At 44.0% G+C, this 21224-nt stretch overlaps 1 protein-coding gene across 3 annotated transcripts in view; it reads left to right on the plus strand.

The window, feature by feature from the left end:
- Positions 1–722: 722 nt before the first annotated feature.
- The window catches only part of MAP2K4 (mitogen-activated protein kinase kinase 4), a 96438-nt gene continuing 75936 nt past the window's right edge, over positions 723–21224 (plus strand). The window contains exons 1-2 of one of the 3 annotated variants that reach the window (XM_066264287.1): positions 723–892; positions 8863–8928. In XM_066264287.1, the coding sequence (XP_066120384.1) occupies positions 778–892; positions 8863–8928 (181 nt within the window). In that variant the 5' untranslated portion in view covers positions 723–777. The remainder of the gene's footprint in view (positions 893–8862; positions 8929–21224) is intronic. The other 2 variants (XM_066264288.1, XM_066264289.1) reach the window with 2 other exon arrangements.

The following is a 21224-nucleotide window of genomic DNA, read 5'->3' on the forward strand; positions in this document are numbered from 1 at the left end:
ACTTTTCCTAAGCCCTTGGGCAATCTATTTCATAAGGTTGGGTTTGGAGCAAGAAGGCAGGGCTCTTTTGGTGGAGGACACGTTTCCAACATGCTATGAGGAAGTCTCAGCACAGCTAATGAGGTCTGGGTGGAAGGAGGTTGGAGGAGGGGGTTCTGGCATACACATATTACCTGGGGATATTATTAAAATGTAGGTTCTGACTCAGTAGTTTCGAGAGCTCCCAGGCCAGGCCAGTGCAGAGGGGCTGGGGTGTTAGGCAGAGCTCCACAGGGGCTTCAGATGGCACCAGAGCTAGTGCCAAGCCCCTTCTGCATGGTCCGCGTCATCGATCAGACCAGAAACATGACCCCTTTCAGCTTTAGCATGCTGATGTTGGGTTCTGAGATCCATCCAACAAGTGGGTTCTTGAACCTCTGGAGGTCACAGACCTCCGTGGGAATGACACAAGCTATGTATGCTCTTATTCCCCGTCATGCACACACACTCTTAATTCTGCACAGCGCTTCAGGCCCTGCGGGCGGGTCCGCAGCCGGGGTGCAGAACTCTTCTCTGCCCGACCGCCTTTCGGGTCGGCCACCACGACCTGGGCGGTCCTCCAGCTCCGCATCTGGCGCAGCGCGGCTTCAGGCCCGGGCGGGGGCGTGTCGGGGGCGGGACCGGGGCGTGTCGGGGGCGGGCCCAAGGCGGGCGGAGGCCGCGCCCCTCGGCCGAGCGAGAGGCCGAGCTTGCTGCATTGCAGCCGCCGCGGCGCCGCTCGGCTCCTCACTCCCAACAATGGCGGCTCCCAGCCCGAGCGGCGGCGGCGGCTCCGGGGGCGGCAGCGGCAGCGGCACCCCGGGCCCCGCGGGGTCCCCGGCGCCCGGCCACGCGGCCGTCAGCAGCATGCAGGGTAAGGAAGGCGGCCGCGCCGCCAGCCCGAGCCCCGGGCGCCGCCGTCGGGCCGCCGCGGCCTGTCCCCGCCGCCGCAGACGCCGCTGGAGCCGGCGGAGCGGAGCGAGCGAGCGAGCGTCCGGGGCCGCGCTGCTGCCCCCGCGGCTCCCCGCCCCGCCCCGGGCCGGCCCCCGGGCCCCGCGCTCCGCGCTCCGGGCTCCGATCCCCGACCCGCTCTCCGCGCAGGCCCCGGCCGCGGCCTCCGTCGGCGCCCGGCCTGGGCCCTCCCCGCCCGGCTGCCTGCGCGCCGACCCGGGGCCCACCTGGCCCGGCCGGGCCCCGGCGCCCCCCGCGCGGCCGCCCTTACCTGGCGCGCGCCCCGCCATCATTCCGGGGGCGCGCGGCTCCGACGGGGACGGGGCGGGAGGCGCCCGGGGCCTGGGCCCCCGCCCCTGGCTGCTGCGCGCAGGTAGCCGGCGGCGGCGGCGGAGCCCCAGCCGGGCGCCCCTCGGCCCCGCGCCCCGAGCCCTGCTCGCGCCCTGCCGCCACCACCGCCGCAGTGGGGCCCCGCGCAGTGCCATCTTGCTTCCCTCTGGGGCCCAGCGGCAGCCGGACCGCCGAGCTGAGCTCGGGTCCCCGCGGTCCTGGTGGACCCTGCCTTTCTGAACTTCTGCAGGGTGCCCGCGAGCTGGGAGGCGCGGGGCTTTGCTCAGGCCTCGGCCACCTGGGAGGTGGTTAGGGACAGCCATCGACCCGGGGAGAAGCCATTTGTTCCGGGCCAGGGATTTCTGTGTTCGCATTGCATGCAGAAAAAAAAAATAAATAAAAATAAACAGCGAATTCGGTTTCGATGGAGAGATACAGGAAATAGAAAGGCCGGGGTCAAAGTGGCGGTGTGCAGGGGTGGACATCCGAGGCAGCTCTCCTAATTAAGGGCTTTCCCCACTGGAAATGCCTGTGATCTCTGTGTGGCTCTTGACAGGGGGTCCTGTGAAAATACCAGGCCCCAGCCCGTCAGGCAGGGACCGTTTCCATTAGTTTACTGGGGCATTTCAAGTAGCAGTGCTATTTTTAAAAGAGAATCTCAGAAATCTCTTGACAACTTTAGCAAACTGCTTAGTTTTAAATTATTAGCAGACTCAGTGGGAGTACCCTTGGTAGTGTGATCGTAGTTTTATTCTTTGATTCTGATCTTCTGGCCTGTCTTCACCATGTGTCTAAGGTTCAACATGGACTGACTATTTTGTGTTGGTGAGAGCGTGTGTAATTCAGGAAGCAGAGACAAGATTATATTCATTTTTATAATCCTTGTCACCCTCCTTCTGAGATAATTTTTATATACATAAAGAATGGTGGGTGATATATGGAGAGGATGATGTCAGAGCCTAGAGGAGACATTCCTGTGCAGGCCCTCCAACAATGAATTCAGACTGAATCAACTACTGGGTGTTGCAAAGTACGGTGTACAGTTGAGGTATAATTTGGGTTTCCTGATCTTACAGCTTGAGAGTCTAGTTGGTGATGGTGGGAAAAATGAAAGAGCAAAATGACAATTAAGTATTGCTTATCTAAAATGAGTAACATAAAAATAATATAAGTTCTTTTTGGGGGGAGTGGTATTTTTTGGGGGGCTGGTAAGAAGGTTGGTAGTTTGAAAAGGTATATAAATATATATTTTTTTTCCAAAAAATATTTATTGAGCATTTGCCCAGTGTCAGACATAGTCCTCTCCAGACCTGGATATACAGTACAGAAAAGAGTGAATTGGACAGTCTCATCCCTGATGGAGTTGACTCCCCTGATAGGGTGGGGGAGGGGAGACAGTCTGCAGGCTAATAAGAAGAATGACTAATGGAGAAAAGTTCTGAAGGTAACCAGCTGGGTTCTGTGGTAGAGGATACTTGGGGAGAGGGTATTCTGCTTTGATAAGATGGTCAGAAATGACCCTTCTGGGAAGCTGGCTCTTGTATGCTAAGCAAGAGAGTTCTAAGCAGAAGGCACAGTGTGTGTGAAGTTTCCGAAGGGGGCAGGGCTTGGAATATTGTAGGAATGCAAAGAAAGTCACACTGTGGTCAGGAATTATTTGGATGCTGTTCATTCTCCTCCCCACCCCTGTTTGTATACCTAACGAGCAAAACTTTCTAATAAGCTGAACCCTGTCTAAAGGGAGAAAGGAGGACATCACACTTTTCTTGGAATTAGTGGTGGACTTTCCTTTTTTGAGTCTGAGTACATACAGTCTTGGTTGACTCAGGAAGCTGTTTGTTGTACCTGTTCTTGAACCTCTTTGGATTACTCAGAATGAAGAGACAAGCTTGACGTTCTCAGGATGTTGTCCGGCTGAGTTCAGGTCATAAAGCATCCGACGCAGCAATTTAGGATCTTTTTTTTGGTTTGTTTCATACTATTAGGGCCTAACCTCCAATACTTCATCTACCAGACACCTTTGGCTTTGTAGGTCAGACTTCACCGAGATGGTCCTTAAAAGACGGTTGCTGTATTCCCACCGCTTTCCCACAGTCTGCTTCTACTTGCCGTTCAAACACTGCCTCTCTGGGAGCTGTTAACAACCACGCTCCCTCAAAGGGCGGATTCAGTTCTGGGACATTAGGGAAGACACACAAGGGTCCTGTGACAGACCCTTGATGTCCTTCTGTGTGATAAGCACTGTGTGGGGCGCTGGATAGCCCTGCACACCTTCCTAGCATTTCCCAGCTTGGACTGCCCTTGATGTTTGCGGCTCGAGTGGTCCAAGTCGGGAAATGTTGTTTTCCTGTTATCATAATGCTTAAGATCCAGAGCTCCGGAGTCCTGGATTTGAATCCCCTGATCAGTATTTAAGAGTTTTGTGATTGTGGGCAAGATACTTAGCCTCTTCAAGCCTCAGCTTCTCAGCTGGAAAGTCGGCATACTGCTTACCCAACAAGTACTTTGAGAATGCATATAAAGCATGCTGCTGACATGCCATCCTCACTGCTAGTAGCAACAATACTGTTACTTATTTTTTTAGACTTTATTTATTGATTTTTAGAGAGAGGAGAGAGAGAGAGAGAGAGAGAAAGAGGGAGAGAGGGAGAGAGGGAGAGAGGGAGAGGGAAGGGGGAGAGGAGTGGGAAGCATCAACTCATAGTAGTTGCTTCTCACATGTGCCTTGACCAGGCAAGCCGCGGGGTTTTGAACCCGAGACCTTGGCATTCCAGGTTGACACTGTATCCACTGCGCCACCACAGGTCAGGCAGCAATACTGTTATTTGTAGAGGGCTCTTTTATTATTAGTAGTAGGTGGTCGCTAAGCCCTCATGATCCACTCACAGTTTTCTTTAGCTTTATTATTAATGGGTCCCATCTTTCTCTCTAACCTGTTGATTTCCATTTTTCATTATTGAGCGTTCTCTTTCAGAATAGGCTCGATGAGTATGAATCTTTATTTTCCCTGGGTTCAGGTGACTGTTCTAGCGTGTCCAAGCTCTGTGACCCTGGGGAGATTACCTACCCTTTCTGAACTCTGAGTATTTCATCTGTGAAAACAGGGATAATACCTGCCTTATAGGGCTATGATGAGAATCACATCATTAGATTAATACATGTAAAAGAAATTCTAAAATATGTTTAAGTATATAAGAATCATTATTAGAGATGATTACCTGCTTTAGTTACTAGTCACTTAAAATATAATAGATTTAAAAGCTCTCACAAACACAAGAAGGTAAATTTATTACAGAAGACAAAGCAGGAAAAAATAAACTTTCCTCAGCTAGCTAATGTATGTTTGTTTTAAAAAACTTTAAAGAATTGTTAAAATCTATACTTGATTCTGAAACACATGGAGGCCTTTGTAAAGTACTTGTTATAGGAAATGTAGTAAGTGTTGCAAGTGCCTCTGGTTCTCTAAATACACTGATCTAAACAGTTCTTCTATTTCAAATACAGAGTATCAGAAAACTGATGGACTGATCTGTTTACCCTCAGATGTACATTCTATAAATATCAATTTAAGTAAAAATATGATAGTGTGATTCTACTTTAAAAAGACATAAACTTTCAAGTGTAATGAATCGTATCTGTTAAGAAAAATGTGGATTTGAAATCAATATTTTCTTTCTCCTAATAACATTGGAGTATATAAAATCTTTTTGAGATGCCCTATGTCTGATTATATCGGACTGTCACTATTTACTCTGATTTTCAAGACGATAGAAGGGTGACTTTATCTTAATTTTAAAGACCTAAATTGTGCGGACATTGGATATATATAGTTCTAAACTCAAGAATTGCTTGCTTTTTCCAGTGTATAGCATACTCTTTCTTTTGCCATTTATTGGATACAACCTGATAAAAGTCTAGCTCAGAAAATTAGACCCCCTGAAAGCACAGATTGCATTATGCTGTGTTCCCTTAAAAATGAGCGCCACCCTAGAGTTAAAATGTTAAAAGTAGAGAGATATGTTGCTTTTAGGATACTTCTTTTGTTACATTTTCCTTTCATGCATCTTAGAGTGTACTTAAACTTGATGAAGGTGGGATATTAGTTAATTCTGTATTTTGAGTCGTTTTCTTTTTTTGTGAAGTTCTCTCTTTTTAAAAAATTTGTTTATCTATTTTAGAGAGAGAGGAAGGGAGAGAGAAACAGACAGACAGAAACGTTGGCCTGTTCCTGTGTGTGCCGTGACTGGGGACAAACCCACAGTCTTTGCGCGTTGGGATGATGCTCTACGCGCCGTTCAGCCAGGACAGAGCCCCCCCCACTTTATTTAACTTCTCTTAACTCTATCCTACGTAGTCCAGGTCAATCTCCTTTGCAATCTAAATCTCTAAAAGATAGAGATGGCCCAGATAATACAGCCTGGGAAACTTGAATTCAGACTCACAAAGAGAAACTAATAGTTAACATGGCTCTTTTTCTCTATCCTTACCTAATTTGATGCTCACAGGCATCCTTTCCTGGTAGTTGGGCATAGTCTCCTTTCATCAACGTGGGAACTGATGTTTAAGTTAAGTAACGCCCCCTAGTAGAGGCGGGTTTTAGTCCACCTGTCCGACAGGTCGCCATTGCTTTTACAGGTCGACATGGTTCTCTGAGCTCTCTGAGTCGTGTCAGCCAGTCAGGGCCCAGAGAAGACTCTGCCGGAAGTGAGGCGGATTCAGGAATAGAAGGGATCGTGTCAAGTCAGGTCCCAGGGTACTGCTAACTCACCAGCCTAAAGAAGAGTGAGGCGTTTCAGATTTTAAAAATTCACTGGTTATTAGCAAGATTTTCAGGCGATACCTAGCACCTAGATGCAGGACTTAAAGGATGTGAATGGAAAGACAACATTCAAGACAGAATATTTGGTACAAAGGAGACCTCAGAAATTGAACAGCCGTGAATGAGTATTCATGGACTAATTGTAGCAGAGCCACACGTTTTTTATCAAGCTGAGGACAGTGAAAGCTTTCCTCCCCTGTACTTTCCCACCCTTTATTTCCCCCTGCTCCTACAAGAATGCCGGTGGTCCCCTGCGACCCTCCCTGCCCTGGCTGTACAGTGAGCTCCGGGAGTTCCTTTCCCAAGGCTGTACTGTAAGCACCGACTTCCTGACCTGCACAGGCTCCTTTTCGTGTAGACATAAAATCTCTGGGCAGTCACATACTTAGAGAGCATCCATTTATCATCTATCTGTCTATAATTACCTATCTATCTCATCTATCTATCTATCTATCTATCTATCTATCTATCTATCTATCTATCTATTTATCTATCATCTATCTGTCCTCTTTAGAGGTCTAGAAAGATTTAGCTAAATAACTTTTTATCTGATTTAACTGATGAGATTGAATGGGATTCCTGGGAAACATTGAGCCAGCCCTTCCTTGCCTGCACGGAGGACTCTGGGTTGGTTAGCAGTTAGGAAGTCTGTTCTGAGGGAGAGTAATGCAGGGCTGGGCGTTGGGGTGAGGGGTAGAATCCGTTCACCTAGTTACTTCATCGTGATGCGGTGGAAAGAGCAAGTCTGTAGTTACGCTCGGAGAATTTCATCCCTCCCTGTTCAGCTGCTTGCCTCGATTCTGCCCTGGCAGTTTTGAGAATTTTGAGTATGTACTTAAAAAAAAGTGGAGTTAATTTCTAAGTGTTAGGATAGTCATTGGTGACATTCTAACATTCTCAGTTACATACACCTTTAAACTTTGAGTCTGTTTATTATGCTTTATCTTGTAACTTATTTTTATCTAACCATGAGGACAGATCCAACCTGGTCTTTCTCATCCTCTTCAGATTTCTCTTTCTTGCTCCTTGCCCCATTCATGTTGCTGTTTTGTTCGCCTTTCCTCTCCACTTTCATTTTTGCTACTTAGTAGCGACTGTTGCCGGTATTGAGAGCAGAAAGGAGTAGTATCTGTTGCCTTAGAGTTGTTTCAGTGTTTCATCAGCTTCCTCCCCAGCTGTGGTACAGGTGGATCCCGCCTTCCCAGTGGGAGAGGGCGAGACTGGGTTTGGAGCTGTGGCGCAGGCTCCTCTGCTCTCCACCCCATGGAGCCCATCCCCTGACCTCCTGACTTGTCCTTGGCTTGCCTTGCTTGCTAGGAGCCGGGCTTTTAGCCTCTTAGCTTTAGAAGACCTGTGGATCTCCGTTTTTTCTTTTTTCTTTCTGAAATCTTTCTGCTGCTGGTCTGGTAGGGCACATGCTGAGCTTCAGCGGTTGTGTCTGGGCCCTGCCTGTGGGGGGACTTCTGTCCTGTGAAGTGTCCGTTTGTGTCATTAGGTCTTGGATGCACCAAAGGTACCTTCCTGTCAAAGTAACTACATTTGCATTTTTCAGGCTTTCTCTGTAATAGGTGATTGACATCCTTATCTTCTTAGAATCCCAAATATTTTGATAAGTGGATGGGAAAGACTAAATATAGTCTTCCTTTAGTCCTGTTTCTTTTTGTCTGCAAGTTTTGATTGAATTTATATAAATACAAACTTGAGTGATACTCATTCTAAATTTACTTTCCCCATTCTATTCCCCAAAGCAGTAATAAACACAGGCCTAAGTGCACTGTTAAGAAAACCACCTATTCACTCAAAGAACAAAGTAGGAGAAAGAATATTTTAAGAAGGCTTTTGTTTCAAACAGCCTATTTTATTCTGTGTATTTTACAAAATATATCTATATACACTGTATGCATAAGGTACAACCAGATTCGATTGGAGCTGGCAAATGTGTTAACGTTTCTAAGGAGAATTCACCGGTTTTCTCTTTATAACTAAAGTGCTTCTCTGTCTTATCATTCCGAGGGACATGGGCTTTTTTTTTTTAATCAGGCCTCCTTTTTTTTTTTTTTTTTTTATAATCTTTTTTTTTAATTTATTTATTCATTTTAGAGAGGAGAGAGAGACAGAGAGAGAGAGAGAGAGAGAGAGAGAGAGAGAGGGACGGGGGGGAGGAGCTAGAAGCATCAACTCCCATATGTGCGTGCCTTGACCAGGCAAGCCCAGGGTTTCGAACCGGCGACCTCAGCATTTCCAGGTCGACGCTTTATCCACTGCGCCACCACAGGTCAGGCCCAGGCCTCCTTTTTAATAGTTCATTGATCACTTGAGGGTAGCTAATTGACTAGAAAATGTGTAGATTTTTACCATTTATGAACTAAAGCTTTTGAGTAGTACGTAGTAATTAATCATGAGTAGTTCTAAGTCAGTAATTTGAGTTAATAAAATAACTTGTAATATTCTGAATTGGTAGTTTGAAAGAACTGACAAATCTCTCTTAAAAATTACCTGGAACTTCCATGGGCTAATAGGGATTCTTTTTATTGAATAGATTAGAAAAACAAAGGTAAAGACAATGTAACTCTTATAATTTAAACTTGCTCATCTACATCTGAAAAAGTTGAATTATTGGATAAATGTGTTATATCTGCGATGGTGGGGATGATGTGATTTGAACTGTTCTTAAATTAGTTTTATTCAAAATGTAATATGAAAATGCAATGTCATGTTCTAATTTTGGTTTGTTTGATTTACAGTAGATGAACTGGAACTTATCTCTTTTACTTTAGGCTTTCAGATAAACTTCTGTGAAAAGGCACAAAGTAAGCTATACATTTTATGATACTATGCTACTTATATTTTTCATATCCATCTTGGTATTGGGAATGTGTCTGCTATTGTTTTAACTAACCAACCATGGCAATTTTACATTAAAAGAGCTTCCATTTCTCGTTCTTTTCCCAAAGACAAAAAAAAAAAAAATTTACATTCTTGTTTTTGTTTGAAATGGAAATAGAAGAAAGACATACATATATAGGCATTCAAATGTATATGGGTATAGAAAGATTTCTGGGTATATTCAGGTGTATACAGATAGAAGAAGATAAACTAGCTTCAGAAAGACATGTTTGGGTATTAAAAGGTATATATAGATGTTCATATGTAGATAGGTATTGTAAAGCCAGTAGCCACAGCCACCATCACAGCCGCCTGGCCTGTGCAGGTTCTCATTAGATTTGGAGAGATGGTAATGAAACAACAGAGCCAAAAACTGGTGGGCCATTACCTTTAATCCTGGCTTGCACCCAGCGGGCAAGTGAAAACACACACTGGGCTCCCAAACCCACTCATTCAAAGCTACTGACTTAGCCAAGTTTCCTAGAATCAAAGGTTTCTAGCTCACTAGCCTTATTCACCTGTGTTCCCCATCTCCTTCTCTCTGCACAAACTGGCTTTTTCTTCAGCACTCCGCCATCTTGGCTGCTTCTCCTGGCCTCCTCCTCGTGGCCTTTCTCTGCTCTCCTACAGCATGGGCTTCTTCTAGAACGCAATCACTCTTCTCCAGGAACAACGTGATCTCTCTTCCTTTTAAAACCCTTTGGCACGGAAGCCCTCCCCAACATACATTAATATAATCATGCCCATCCCAAGCAAGAGGGGCAACTAACATTATTACCTGGGCGACGGGCTTTTATGTGGGCAGCGCCATTTTTAACAAAGTGAGCATAATATATTTTATCTGCCCAACAGTTATAGAAGGATGTATATAGGTCTTTGGACCTAACTATCATTTAAATCACAAGCTGAGGAAAGTTCACTTTTAGGATTGCAGTGCAAAAAGTATATAACTACACCAGATGTTTCATGCTTTAAAATTAATTTATTTAAACCATATATTTAATGCATGTTATTATTTTATTCTTTAAAACAAAGCTTGTTTCTTCCTCCTGCCTTCACCCCCCCCCCCAATTATACACTAGTGTTTCATATTTGGAAACTAGTCTTCATAGAATGCAGAGTATGTTTTCTGTTAAAAAGCAAAATTGGCCTGACCAGGCAGTGGCGCAGTGGATAGAGCGTCGGACTGGGATGCAGAAGACCCAGGTTCGAGACCCCGAGGTTGCCAGCTTGAGCACAGGCTCATCTGGTTTGAGCAAAGCTCACCAGCTTGGACCCAAGGTCGCTGGCTCGAGCAAGGGGTTACTTGGTCTGCTGAAGGCCTGCGGTCAAGGCATATATGAGAGAGCAATCTATGAACAACTAAGGTGTTGCAACGAAAAACTGATGATTGATGCTTCTCATCTCTCTTTGTTCCTGTCTGTCTATCCCTATCTCCCTCTCTGACTCTCTCTCTGTCTCTGTAAAAAAAAAAAAAAAGCAAAATTGGTCAAGCCAAAACAAATGCATGTTAAGTTTAAATATCACTGTTTAAAATACAGTTTAAGAAAATCCCAACTCAAGGAGGCTGTTCTCCACTTAATATAAAAATATTCCAAAATACAATGTAACTTGTTTGATCTTGTGCTTATGTATATGTGTTCTTCTCTCCCCTCCATCCAGCCTTATGGAAGTGTAATTGACATCTGACACTGTGCCAGTGTGAAATAATTTGACACACTTGCATATTGTGAAATGGTGGCAGCAGTAACATTAGTTAGTACTTCCATCACCTCACATGATTCATTTTTTGGTGAATATTTAAGATTTATTCTCTTAGTAACTTTTATTTATTTTTTAATTTTCATTTATTTTTTTAATTTTCTTTTTTTGTGTGGCAGAGACAGAGGGTCAGAGAGAGGGACAGAGAGGGACAGACAGACAGGAAGGGAGAGAGATGAGAATCATCAGTTCTTTATTGCAGCTCCTTAGTTGTTGTTCATTGATTGCTTTCTCACATGTGCCTTGAGGAGGGGGGGGCTACAGCAAACAGAGTAACCCCTTGCTCAAGCCAGTGACCTTGGGCTCAAGCTGGTGAGCTTTGCTCAAACCAGATGAGCCTGCGCCCAAGCTGACGACCTCTGGGTCCCGAACCTAGGTCCTCTGCGTCCCAGTCCGACGCTCTATCCACTGTGCCACTGCCTGGTCAGGCTCTTGGTAACTTTTAAGTAGTATATAATACACTGTATGAGGAAGGGTTGGAGCGGGTATGTTGGTGTAGGGATGCTAGGTCTAAGTTGACCACATTTATTTTTGCACAGTTGGTACCAATTAGATATTTTAAGATAACTTTTTATTTGCGAACACGTTACTGATACTAACAAATTATTATTATTTTTTCCAAAAGTGGTCTTGTGATTGATACAACTTAAAAATTAAAACTGCCATTTTGTAACATTTGCAGACAATCAGTCTTCCAGTCTGCTCTGGAATATAGACATTAAATTTATATTAAAAGTGGCCGCTCATTTCTTTAAAGATAGAGGGTGCTTGAAATGACAAAAGCATCCCTGGCTTGGTTGAGCGTCATCTCAGTACACAGGATGCGAGTGGGATCCTGGTCAGGGCACACACAAGACCCACCCAGTGGATGCGTAAATAAGTGGACCAACAAATGGGTGGTTTTCTCTTTTTCTTTTTCTTCCTTCCTCTCTCTGTCTCCCCTCTCTAAAATCGATAATAATTAAAAGAATAGTATGTGCTTTTTAGTTTAATATAGGAACAAACTAAAATAAAAAAATTACCAAAGCAATGCTTTCGCACCTTATTAGGGCATACTCTAGTGTCAGCATCTCCAGTTGTATTCTCAAGGTGTTTCAGAATTATCAGAAAGGCTTACATTAAATTCATTAACAGTAATTATACAGGGTGGGCAAAAGTAGGTTTGCAGTTATTTATATGAAAAATAATACAATAATTAAGTAATAATACAGGAGTAAGCTGTGTTTCACACACAACTGTGAACCTACTTTTGCTTCCACCCTGTGCATCGTGCAGGAGTTAGAGGAGGCCCCGGGGCAACAGTACAGAATTAGGTATTGTTAACAGTTTGACTGCCCATGCTGCAGATGCTCATGTCTCCACCACAAATCAGAGGACCTATTGTAAAATGATTCTAATGACTAATGGAAGCTCTGAAGGATTAATTTTTCCCATTGTTTGACTTTCACACAGTGTTTTCTTTTTGTTGTTTTATATTGCTACATCACTATTCCAATCAGTTTGTTCTCCTTGCCTGTGATAAAAGTTAGTGGAGTTTTATTGGAGGTGTGTGTGTAGATATTTACACACACACAAACGCAAGTGCTGTGAGATCACATATTTAATTTTGAAACCTGATTTTTATAGAATTTCAATAAAAATCCACTTGGCACTTCACTGTCTTCCTTTTTATCAATTATAGTTTGTGCATTTATTTGCTTTTTGGTTTTCTAAACTATGTTTAAGAGAATATGTATTTAAGATAAGTAATAAAGATATAATTATTTTTTTAAAATGTTATATTTCTTTTAACACTGTTGGATTGCTGAATTTTTCTGCAGTTTGAATGTAAGACAACTTAAAGGAAGAATTCTTTACCATGTAGAGGTACATTTAGAAGGTTAACGCATCATGATCATGTGAAGATAATATAATTCTGTACTTCTAAAGGTGTTTATGTGATGTATGACCGAGTGTGAATGATCGTATCTCAATGGCCTTAAATGAAATAACTCGTAAACAACTGTTCTTTAGAATATGATTTGTTTTGCTTTATGAAACTATTATTTTGAAGAGGGATTAGAATTGCCTAGAAACAAAAGTTTTTGATAAATTCATAAATGATGAAGTTACATTTCTGTATCTGCGTTCTGGTTTTTTATTTAGATGGGAATTATGACTCAGGAAGGATCCAGGGGCATAGGGGCTTTCCTCAGAAAATGACTAACGAAATCCTGTGCTAACCGAAATGAGAGTAATTAGCAGTTTGGCAGATACTCGGCTGCTCGTTGGGTTTTCACACCGGGCTCTGTTAGCCGCTTGCCCCTTCTGTACGCGTGGAATCTGAGCTTGTGGCTGTAGGTCCTAGGGTTGGTGAGTGCTAGCAACAAGTTTGGGGAGTGTGCAATTTCTGTGTCTTTCCTTTTACGCTTTTGGTGCCTTTAAAAATTTTTAGTGGCTTTAAAAGTTATTTTACCTGGAACAGTTTGCGTAGCAATGGAATTTTTTTTTTTTAAGTGAGAGGAGAAGAGGCAGAGAGACAGACTTCCGCATGCGCCCTACCGGGATCCACCCGGCATGCCCACCAGGGAGCAATGCTCTGCTCATCTGGGGCTTCGCTCTATTGCCCAGTAACCAAGCTCTTCTTAGTGCCTGAGGTGGAGGCCATAAAACCATCCTCAGAGCTCAGGCCCAACTTGCTCCAATCGAGTCCTGGCTGCAGGAAGGGAAGAGATAGATAGATAGATAGAGAGAGAGAGAGAGAGAGAGAGAGATGAGAGGGGGAGGGGTGGAGAAGCAGATGGGCGCTTCTCCTGTGTGCCTTGACTGGGAATTGAACCCAGGATACCCACACGCTGGGCCCACACTCTGCCTCTGAGCCAACTGGTCAGGGCCACAATGGGCTCTTTATTTAGAAAATTATATGCTCCAGAGGTGACTGTTATTCTTGAATAACTAATAGACATTAAAGATAGTGATTGCTTTTGGTCACACTGCACCTCAGAGTATTTGGAGAGACAAATGGAAGTATCCTAATGGCAGATTCTCATTTCATGTGAAACTATTCTTTCAAGTTTAGTATTCCCAATTGGTTTAAGTTGGAAATAATAAAAAGGAAACAATCAAGTGGAAGATGCATATTTCTCTTTTTAAAAAAATTATTTATTGATTTGAGAGAGAGACAGAGAGACAGAGAGAGACAGAAACATTGATCTGTTCCTATATGTACCCTGACCGGGAATCGAACGGGTAACCTTTGCATATCAGAACAACTTGAACCAACTGAGCTATCCAGCCAGGGCAGAGGAGGAAGGATGTTACTTAAATCTTTCTGGAGAGGTGAATATGTCATTAATAAGTTTACTGACCAGATAAGACATGCCTATAAATGACGATGAATTTTCTCAAGAGATGATCTGACTCTTTTTGGAGGAGAAGTGTAAAAAGCCAGGGAAATGAGTGGGGGAGAGGAACAGCTGCCCCGCATTTACAGTGAAGAGCCTAAGACACTTCAGAGTACATTGCAGTTTCTCATTTCATGTAGCAAAACTCTACACCCAATGACTAAAGTTGTATGATTTGGAATTTTAAAAATGAGGCTAAGTTTTTCAGCAATCCTAAGAAACAGAATGACCATATTTGCCACTACTGGAGTTTAACAGATTTTATTTAAATTTATAAAGATGCTGAAGTAAGTTGAAAATGAGACTTCAGTGGGATTTTTCTTAAGCCCAACTAGGGCCCAGTGTACTCATCCCTATCTTTGGGGACCATGGTGAACTCTTATGAAAACTCTCTCTGTTTGGAAATAGCCTTGATGCTAATTAAAACCCAAGAACGGTGGTCGTGGACTAGGCCCAGCCAAGGTTCTCTAGGCCCTTGATACATTTCACCATTCCAGGGCCATGCTGCCTATCTTTGATCTTGGTAGTGGTGGAAACATTCATTTCTCCTGAAAAATGGGTTTTGACTCTAGAAGAAGGAAAGTTTCATTTCAAACAGCTGTTGCACCTTCAAAATCCTTTGGAGAAGCTTAATGTGTGATATTTTTGAGTGAGAAAAAATATTAATTCTTCCCCTACATTTCAGAGTTTTCCTTCAGCTGCCAGTTAAACTCGACTCTTATAAAATGCAGGGCTAGTTCACAGAACTTGTGATTGAACAGGTATAGGGGCATAAATGGTGTGGAAAGTCGTCAGAGTTTCCTAATTAAACCTCAACTTAATCATAGTGGTTTGTAATTTAGCTTATGTATTTAGGATGATGGTTTTCAAACAAGGTGTAGCAAATACTTGAATTCTCACTACATGATTTGATGATTGTTTCCAAAATCCAGACATAAGTGTCTAGATGAAAAGATATATTAGACATGTTGGTGTTCATCTTCTCATTAAGTGAACATTAATTGGAAGTGAAAATCAGATATATTCAAGCATATCCACTCCCTTTTAGAGAACCTCTTCTAACATTAAATAGACAGACACACATGGAACAGTTAACAAATATATGTATATATACACCACTAACAGTAAGAGGCACTGGGTCTTTAAGATGAATCCAGTCTAGAGCCTCCCCTGAAGACGCTTAGGTTTGAGGGATTGCACATGAGACAGACTGTGTGATGGTAATAATAATAGGTAATTTATTTATTGTATGACATATTCTGTTCTAAACACTTTATGTTAACTCTTGAATTCTTACAACAAGCTTATGAAGTATCAAAATTATCAAAATGAGAAAACTGAAGCACAGAAAAATTAAGGAAAATTTTCGAAGTCATACCATCAACGAGGGACAGGCCTGTGTGGCCTTGGTGTGATCACAGATCGCATGCTATAAACCACAGTGTTTTACTGGTTCTTGAAAGAAGGCATTGGACCTTGATGGAGCTGGTCTTTGAGGGGTGTTCACTCGCAAATGGTACGGGGTCTGGACTCACCCTTTACAGCATTTCTGATTTCCCGGCCCCAGAGAGTTTCACGATGCCATCTGCTCAGCCTGACGGAACATTAAGTGGAAAGTTTTCTTGTGGCTCGGCAGCTCCGGCACGCAGGGGGTCCACCGTCAGGGAATAATTTAATAAAAAAACCCTAAACTATTCCGGCGCAGGCGGTTGTGGAAGATGAATTAATGCCCTTGGGAGCCCCAGATGCGCCATGTGGCTGGAGAACAGCTGATCAGAGTAAACGGTCAGGGGACCTGGTAGTAGTTGGTGAGCCCGGAGGCACGGATGTGCATTGCAGAGGATGGATTTGAATAGATGGACTCTTCACAATGAGTTGATGCTTTTAGCAAAAAGATTTATGTCCCTCCTACTTTCATTTACTTAGGAGTGGAAGGCGGAACATTATTTAATTAAATTTAATTATAGTAGTTTTCAAACACACAAAAATAGAATAGTATAAGGACCACGTGCCCATTACATAGCAACAGTTATCAACTAATGGCCAGTCTTAATTTCATTGGTTCCTCTCCCACCATCTCTCCTGAAATATCTTGCAGCTAATTCTGGGTACCGTTTCATCCACATATGTCCAAGTCACGTATCCTCTAAGTGACAGACTCTTACACGCATAACCTCAATACCATTTTACACCATTAAATAAATAAAACAGCATCAGATCACCACTCAGTGTTCAGATCTCAGATGCCTTACACATGCCAAAGTTACAGTTGATGTGTTCAAGCTGAGAGCTCAGCAGGCCCACACACATTGCACACGCCTGATCTATCTCTTAGGATTCTTTAAAATCTGGAGTCGTTTCCTCTTCTTTTTTCTCTCCATTTAGTCATTGAACAAATTGGGTCATGTATCTTGTAGCATTGTACACATTTTGGATTTCGCTGATGACGTCCTTTTGTCATGTTCCACCCATTCCTCTTTGCCCCGTGTTTCCTGTGAATTGGCAAGAACACTTCCTAGGCAGAGCTGTGGACTTGCTGCGCCGGAGCAGGAAGCCTGTTGTCTTGGTGTAGGTGTTGTTACGGTGGGTCCGTGGTGAGGTGCGGTCAGTGTGATTCCATAGGCTCAAGTGCCCCATCAGCCTTCCACTGATGCTTTGATCACCACCAGTGATTTTTGTCTAAATTTATTATTTCACTAGTAACTGGTTAACTTGTGTTTTCGAACATTCCTGGGCTCTGCAAATAATAGCTGTAGTCAGCTGTTTGGGGTGAATTATCAGAATGCTAATTATAGAGTTAAGCATTGCTTCTCTCCAATTTAATTGCACCACTGTAGAAGGGAGTGACGTGTGTATCTGCACACACCTACACAAAAACATGTGTTGTGACTTTCTGTGCTTTGAGAGAGTTAAAACAGGACACGTATCCTTCATACCCTGGAATACCAGTTGATCTGTTCGTTAATCAGGGTTCTCTTTTAACTTTTTAAAATATCTTAATCTCTGAAGATAATAATAATAATACAAAAACATGTCAAATAATACTTCTTGACATTTTTTGATGAAGTTGTTGAACTAGTGGGTGTGTAAGAGTAGTTCTGCTAAATTAAGGCCCCCCCCCTAAATTGGAGTCCAGCTCTGCTTGTTAATTTATGTCCAGTGCTAGAAGGCTCAGGTCCTCCTGGGCGTTGCCTTCCCAGGGCTAGGGGCCCCAGTCATGGAGAGGTGCTTCGGTCAGACTCGAGGTAAGCAAGAGTTCTCAGTGAGCGTATAAAAAACGCCTGGGGCAACATTTGTGTGCCAGTCGGCATTTACCTGTCAGTGACTTGTACGTGCTTGCGCAAGGCTGTAATTATTCACCTTTCCCTAGGAACAGTTTCGTAATCCACTCCTTTGCCGCACTCCCTGTCAGTCACCGTCTTGTCACTCATGAAAGTCTCCTGTGTGATACTCTTAACCCTGACCTGATCTTGCACAGTAGATGACTAACAAATTAGAGAGATTTCAGTCAGGATGCTATCATGGGCTTACACATTTTAGGAAGTAGATGGGATATAACAGACCCCCTTTGAGTGCAGCTGGCTCCTGATTCACATGACTTTATTCTAACCCTTTGAAAACCTCAATTTGTAGACTGCATCGATGGGCAACAAATGGTACTCGGTTTTGTCCACCAGGAGATGACAGCATCTCTCCCACCGTAATGATTTTTAACTTGAGTGGATTTCTTCAGTGGAGTCCAGAGAAGTGGTTCAGATGCTGGGCCGGGGAGTAGAGCGGGACGGTAGTGATTGCTTATGTATATACACTATGAGCTCCGTAGCAGGTGCTCCTTCGTTCTCCACCTCTCATCTGCTTTGGTGGTAACACAGTTGGATCTGAATTTAAATTTGGATTGCAAACCATTCCTTAAAATTTCTTAAAAAGGTATCTAGTGTCAGCGGCACTGAACTGGAGCAAGCTGAGTGTACAGAAGATGGTCACGTCCTGTGCAACTGGAGGCAATTAAAGATGCTAAGTATCTTTTTAAAAGCCGGAAGACGGCTGACTAACGCATGTGTCATGAGGCTCTGTCTGTAAGGAGCATTTCTCTGCTTAAAGCTCTGGCTTGTTTTTTTTTTCCCAGAGAACCTGTGTAACTTCTAGCTACACATATATTGATAGAGAAAAGAAGCAATAGATTAGATCTACCAAGAAATACAGGTAAAGCCCCCAATGGAGATGTCTGAATGAAAACTATTTGTCCTAAAGTTGTTAAGTCAAAACCTCAGTTTGGGTTATTCATTAAAGTAAGACATTTTTGAGTTCCTGTGATGTTCCTGGTGCTATAAGGTAAAGTACCAAGTCACTGGACTGCTCTGTCTAATTTCCATGGTCAGAAGTCACCCAGGTGGATGTGAAGAATGCATAGACTCAGATGTTGACGGTGTACGGACCTGAAAAAGAAAGGGGCTATTGTATAGATCCAGTATGCTTGGATGACCAGTTAAAATTACATAGTGGGCCGCTGCTCTGCAGTTACGGAATCACTGCTCAACTATCCATGGTGTTTAGCATCGGGGAGAGTTGTCTTGGAAATACAGCTTGACTTGTGCCTGAAGCAGAGCAAGCTGCTGCAACACAGCAGGCCTTCCCACCTCGCACCTCTGAGTGCACGTGTCTCTGACCACAGATGCTCAGCAAAACTGAGCCTCATTGTCATTTAAAGGTGCCACTGAGTGGTGAAAGTTTACTGGAAGACTTTCAGAATTATCTTAATTGAATTAAATTGTATGCAAAATTGATTCCTCTTTTTGCCTTTTTGAATTCCTAAGGACATATGGTGGAAAGCAAGATTATTATTATAGGTGGTGTTATGTGGTTGTGTGAATATTTTGCTTTGGGGATAAGGTACTGGGTCTGTAGGATGAGGGAGTCAGGTGTTCCCTGGAGAGAGCAGAGAGAAGTCAGCTTGGAATAAAAGGTAACTGTGGTCCATGATGGAGCCCAACAGAAAGGAAAGGAAGTGAGTAAGACCCTCTATCTGAGTTTCTGAGTCAGCATAATGTGGTCAGATATGTTAATTCCTTGCTTTAAAAAGATCTCTATGAAATCAAGATTTTGCTTGGTATTTGAAGTCCTTCTGGCTTGATTATAATCCTTGATAATATGTTATATTTGTTTATAAATCAGCTATTGATATATGAGTGAAAAAATATGTTCACAAATGATCTTTCCACTTTATCTATAATTGAATTGAAATATTTTTTGTTTTTAGGTTTATAGTTTTTTTTTTTTCTTCTCATTTTTCTGAAGCTGGAAACAGGGAGAGACAGTCAGACAGACTCCCTCATGCGCCCGACCGGGATCCACCCGGCACGCCCACCAGGGGTGACGCTCTGCCCACCAGGGGGCGATGCTTTGCCCATCCTGGGCGTCGCCATGTTGCGACCAGAGCCACTCTAGCGCCTAGGGCAGAGGCCACAGAGCCATCCCCAGTGCCTGGGCCATCTTTGCTCCAATGGAGCCTTGGCTGCGGGAGGGGAAGAGAGAGACAGAGAGGAAGGCGCGGCGGAGGGGTGGAGAAGCAAATGGGCGCTTCTCCTGTGTGCCCTGGCCGGGAATCGAACCCGGGTCCTCCGCACGCTAGGCCGACGCTCTATCGCTGAGCCAACTGGCCAGGGCCTTATAGTTTTTTTTTAAGATTTTATTTATTCATTTTAGGAGAGACAGAGAGAGGAAGAGAGAAGGAGGGAGGGACAGGAAGCATTAACTCTCATATGTGCCTTGACCGGGCAAACCCAGGGTTCCAAACCTGTGACCTCAGCATTCCAGGTCAATGCTTTATCCACCACAGGCCAGGCTACTTAGAGTTTTTAATAGCATAAAAAATCAATTCCAGCCCTGGTTGGTTGGCTCAGTGATAGAGTGTTGGCCCAGAATGTGGATGTCTGTGTTCAATTCCCAGTCAGGGTACACAGGAGAAGCACCTATCTGCTTTCCACAACTCCCTCTCTCACTTCTTTCTCTCTTTCTCTCCCTCTCTCTCTCTCTTCCCCTCCTGCAGCTATGGCTCAATTGGAGCGAGTTGGCCCTGGGCACTGAGGATGGCTCCATGGCCTCCACCTCAGGTGCTAAGAAGAGCTTGGTTGCTGAGCAATGGAGCAACACCCCAGATGGGGCAAAGCTGGGTGGATCCTGGTTGGGGCACATGCGGTAGTCTTTCTCTTTGCCTCCCCTCTTCACTGAATTAAAAAAAAAATCAATTACAAGTATTAATGGCAATAAAAAGATTCTGTTGACTAGAAAATCTTAATATCCTTTACTTTTCAGTATTCTAAATGTTGACTCTCGGGTGTTTTCTGACACCAGCTGAGTGTTCAATAGTTTAACTCAATTCTGCATAGCTAGCTGGAGTTAGCATCATGTCTCACGAGTTGCAGTGTGTGGCACCACAGAACGGCCCCCACTCCAGATCTGGCTGCATGCAAACACGGCACCCAGGTTACCCACACTTCTGCCTGGGAGTCTACAAGTTAAAGGGCTCCCCTGCTACTCTTACCTCTGCCCCCCCCCCCACTCCACCTGGGTTCATTGATTTTCAGACCAGTTCTCATAACTCAGGAAAACACTTGACTTATATTCACCAGTAAGGCTACAGCTCAGGAACAGTCACACGAAAGGTGTGGCCAGAGGTGGTCAGAGCTACCACGCCTTCTGTGGGGACGAGTTCTCGCGCTTTGCTGTGCTCACCAACCAGAAAGCTCCCCAAACTCATTGCTTCGGGATTTCAATGGAGTTTCCATGACGTAGGCAGAATTGATTACGTCATTGGCCATTGGTGGTTGAGCTCCATCTCCAGTGCTCCTCCCCTCCATGGAGTGTAGGGGGCGGGGCTAAAAGCTACAAGCCTCAGTCCCTTAGTTGATTTATCTGGAGACCTGCCCCACCCTGAAGTTTTGTAGGGCCTCCCCCAACCTTGTGACTCATTAGTATGAACTCTGGTTTGCTCGGAAGGGACTTGCTCTGAGTAACAGAAGACACACTCCTATCACTTAAGAAATTCCTTGGGGCACCAGAACCTGGGACTGATACCA

Source organism: Saccopteryx bilineata, chromosome 2 (assembly GCF_036850765.1).
Source record: "Saccopteryx bilineata isolate mSacBil1 chromosome 2, mSacBil1_pri_phased_curated, whole genome shotgun sequence".
NCBI classification, from domain to species: domain Eukaryota; kingdom Metazoa; phylum Chordata; class Mammalia; order Chiroptera; family Emballonuridae; genus Saccopteryx; species Saccopteryx bilineata.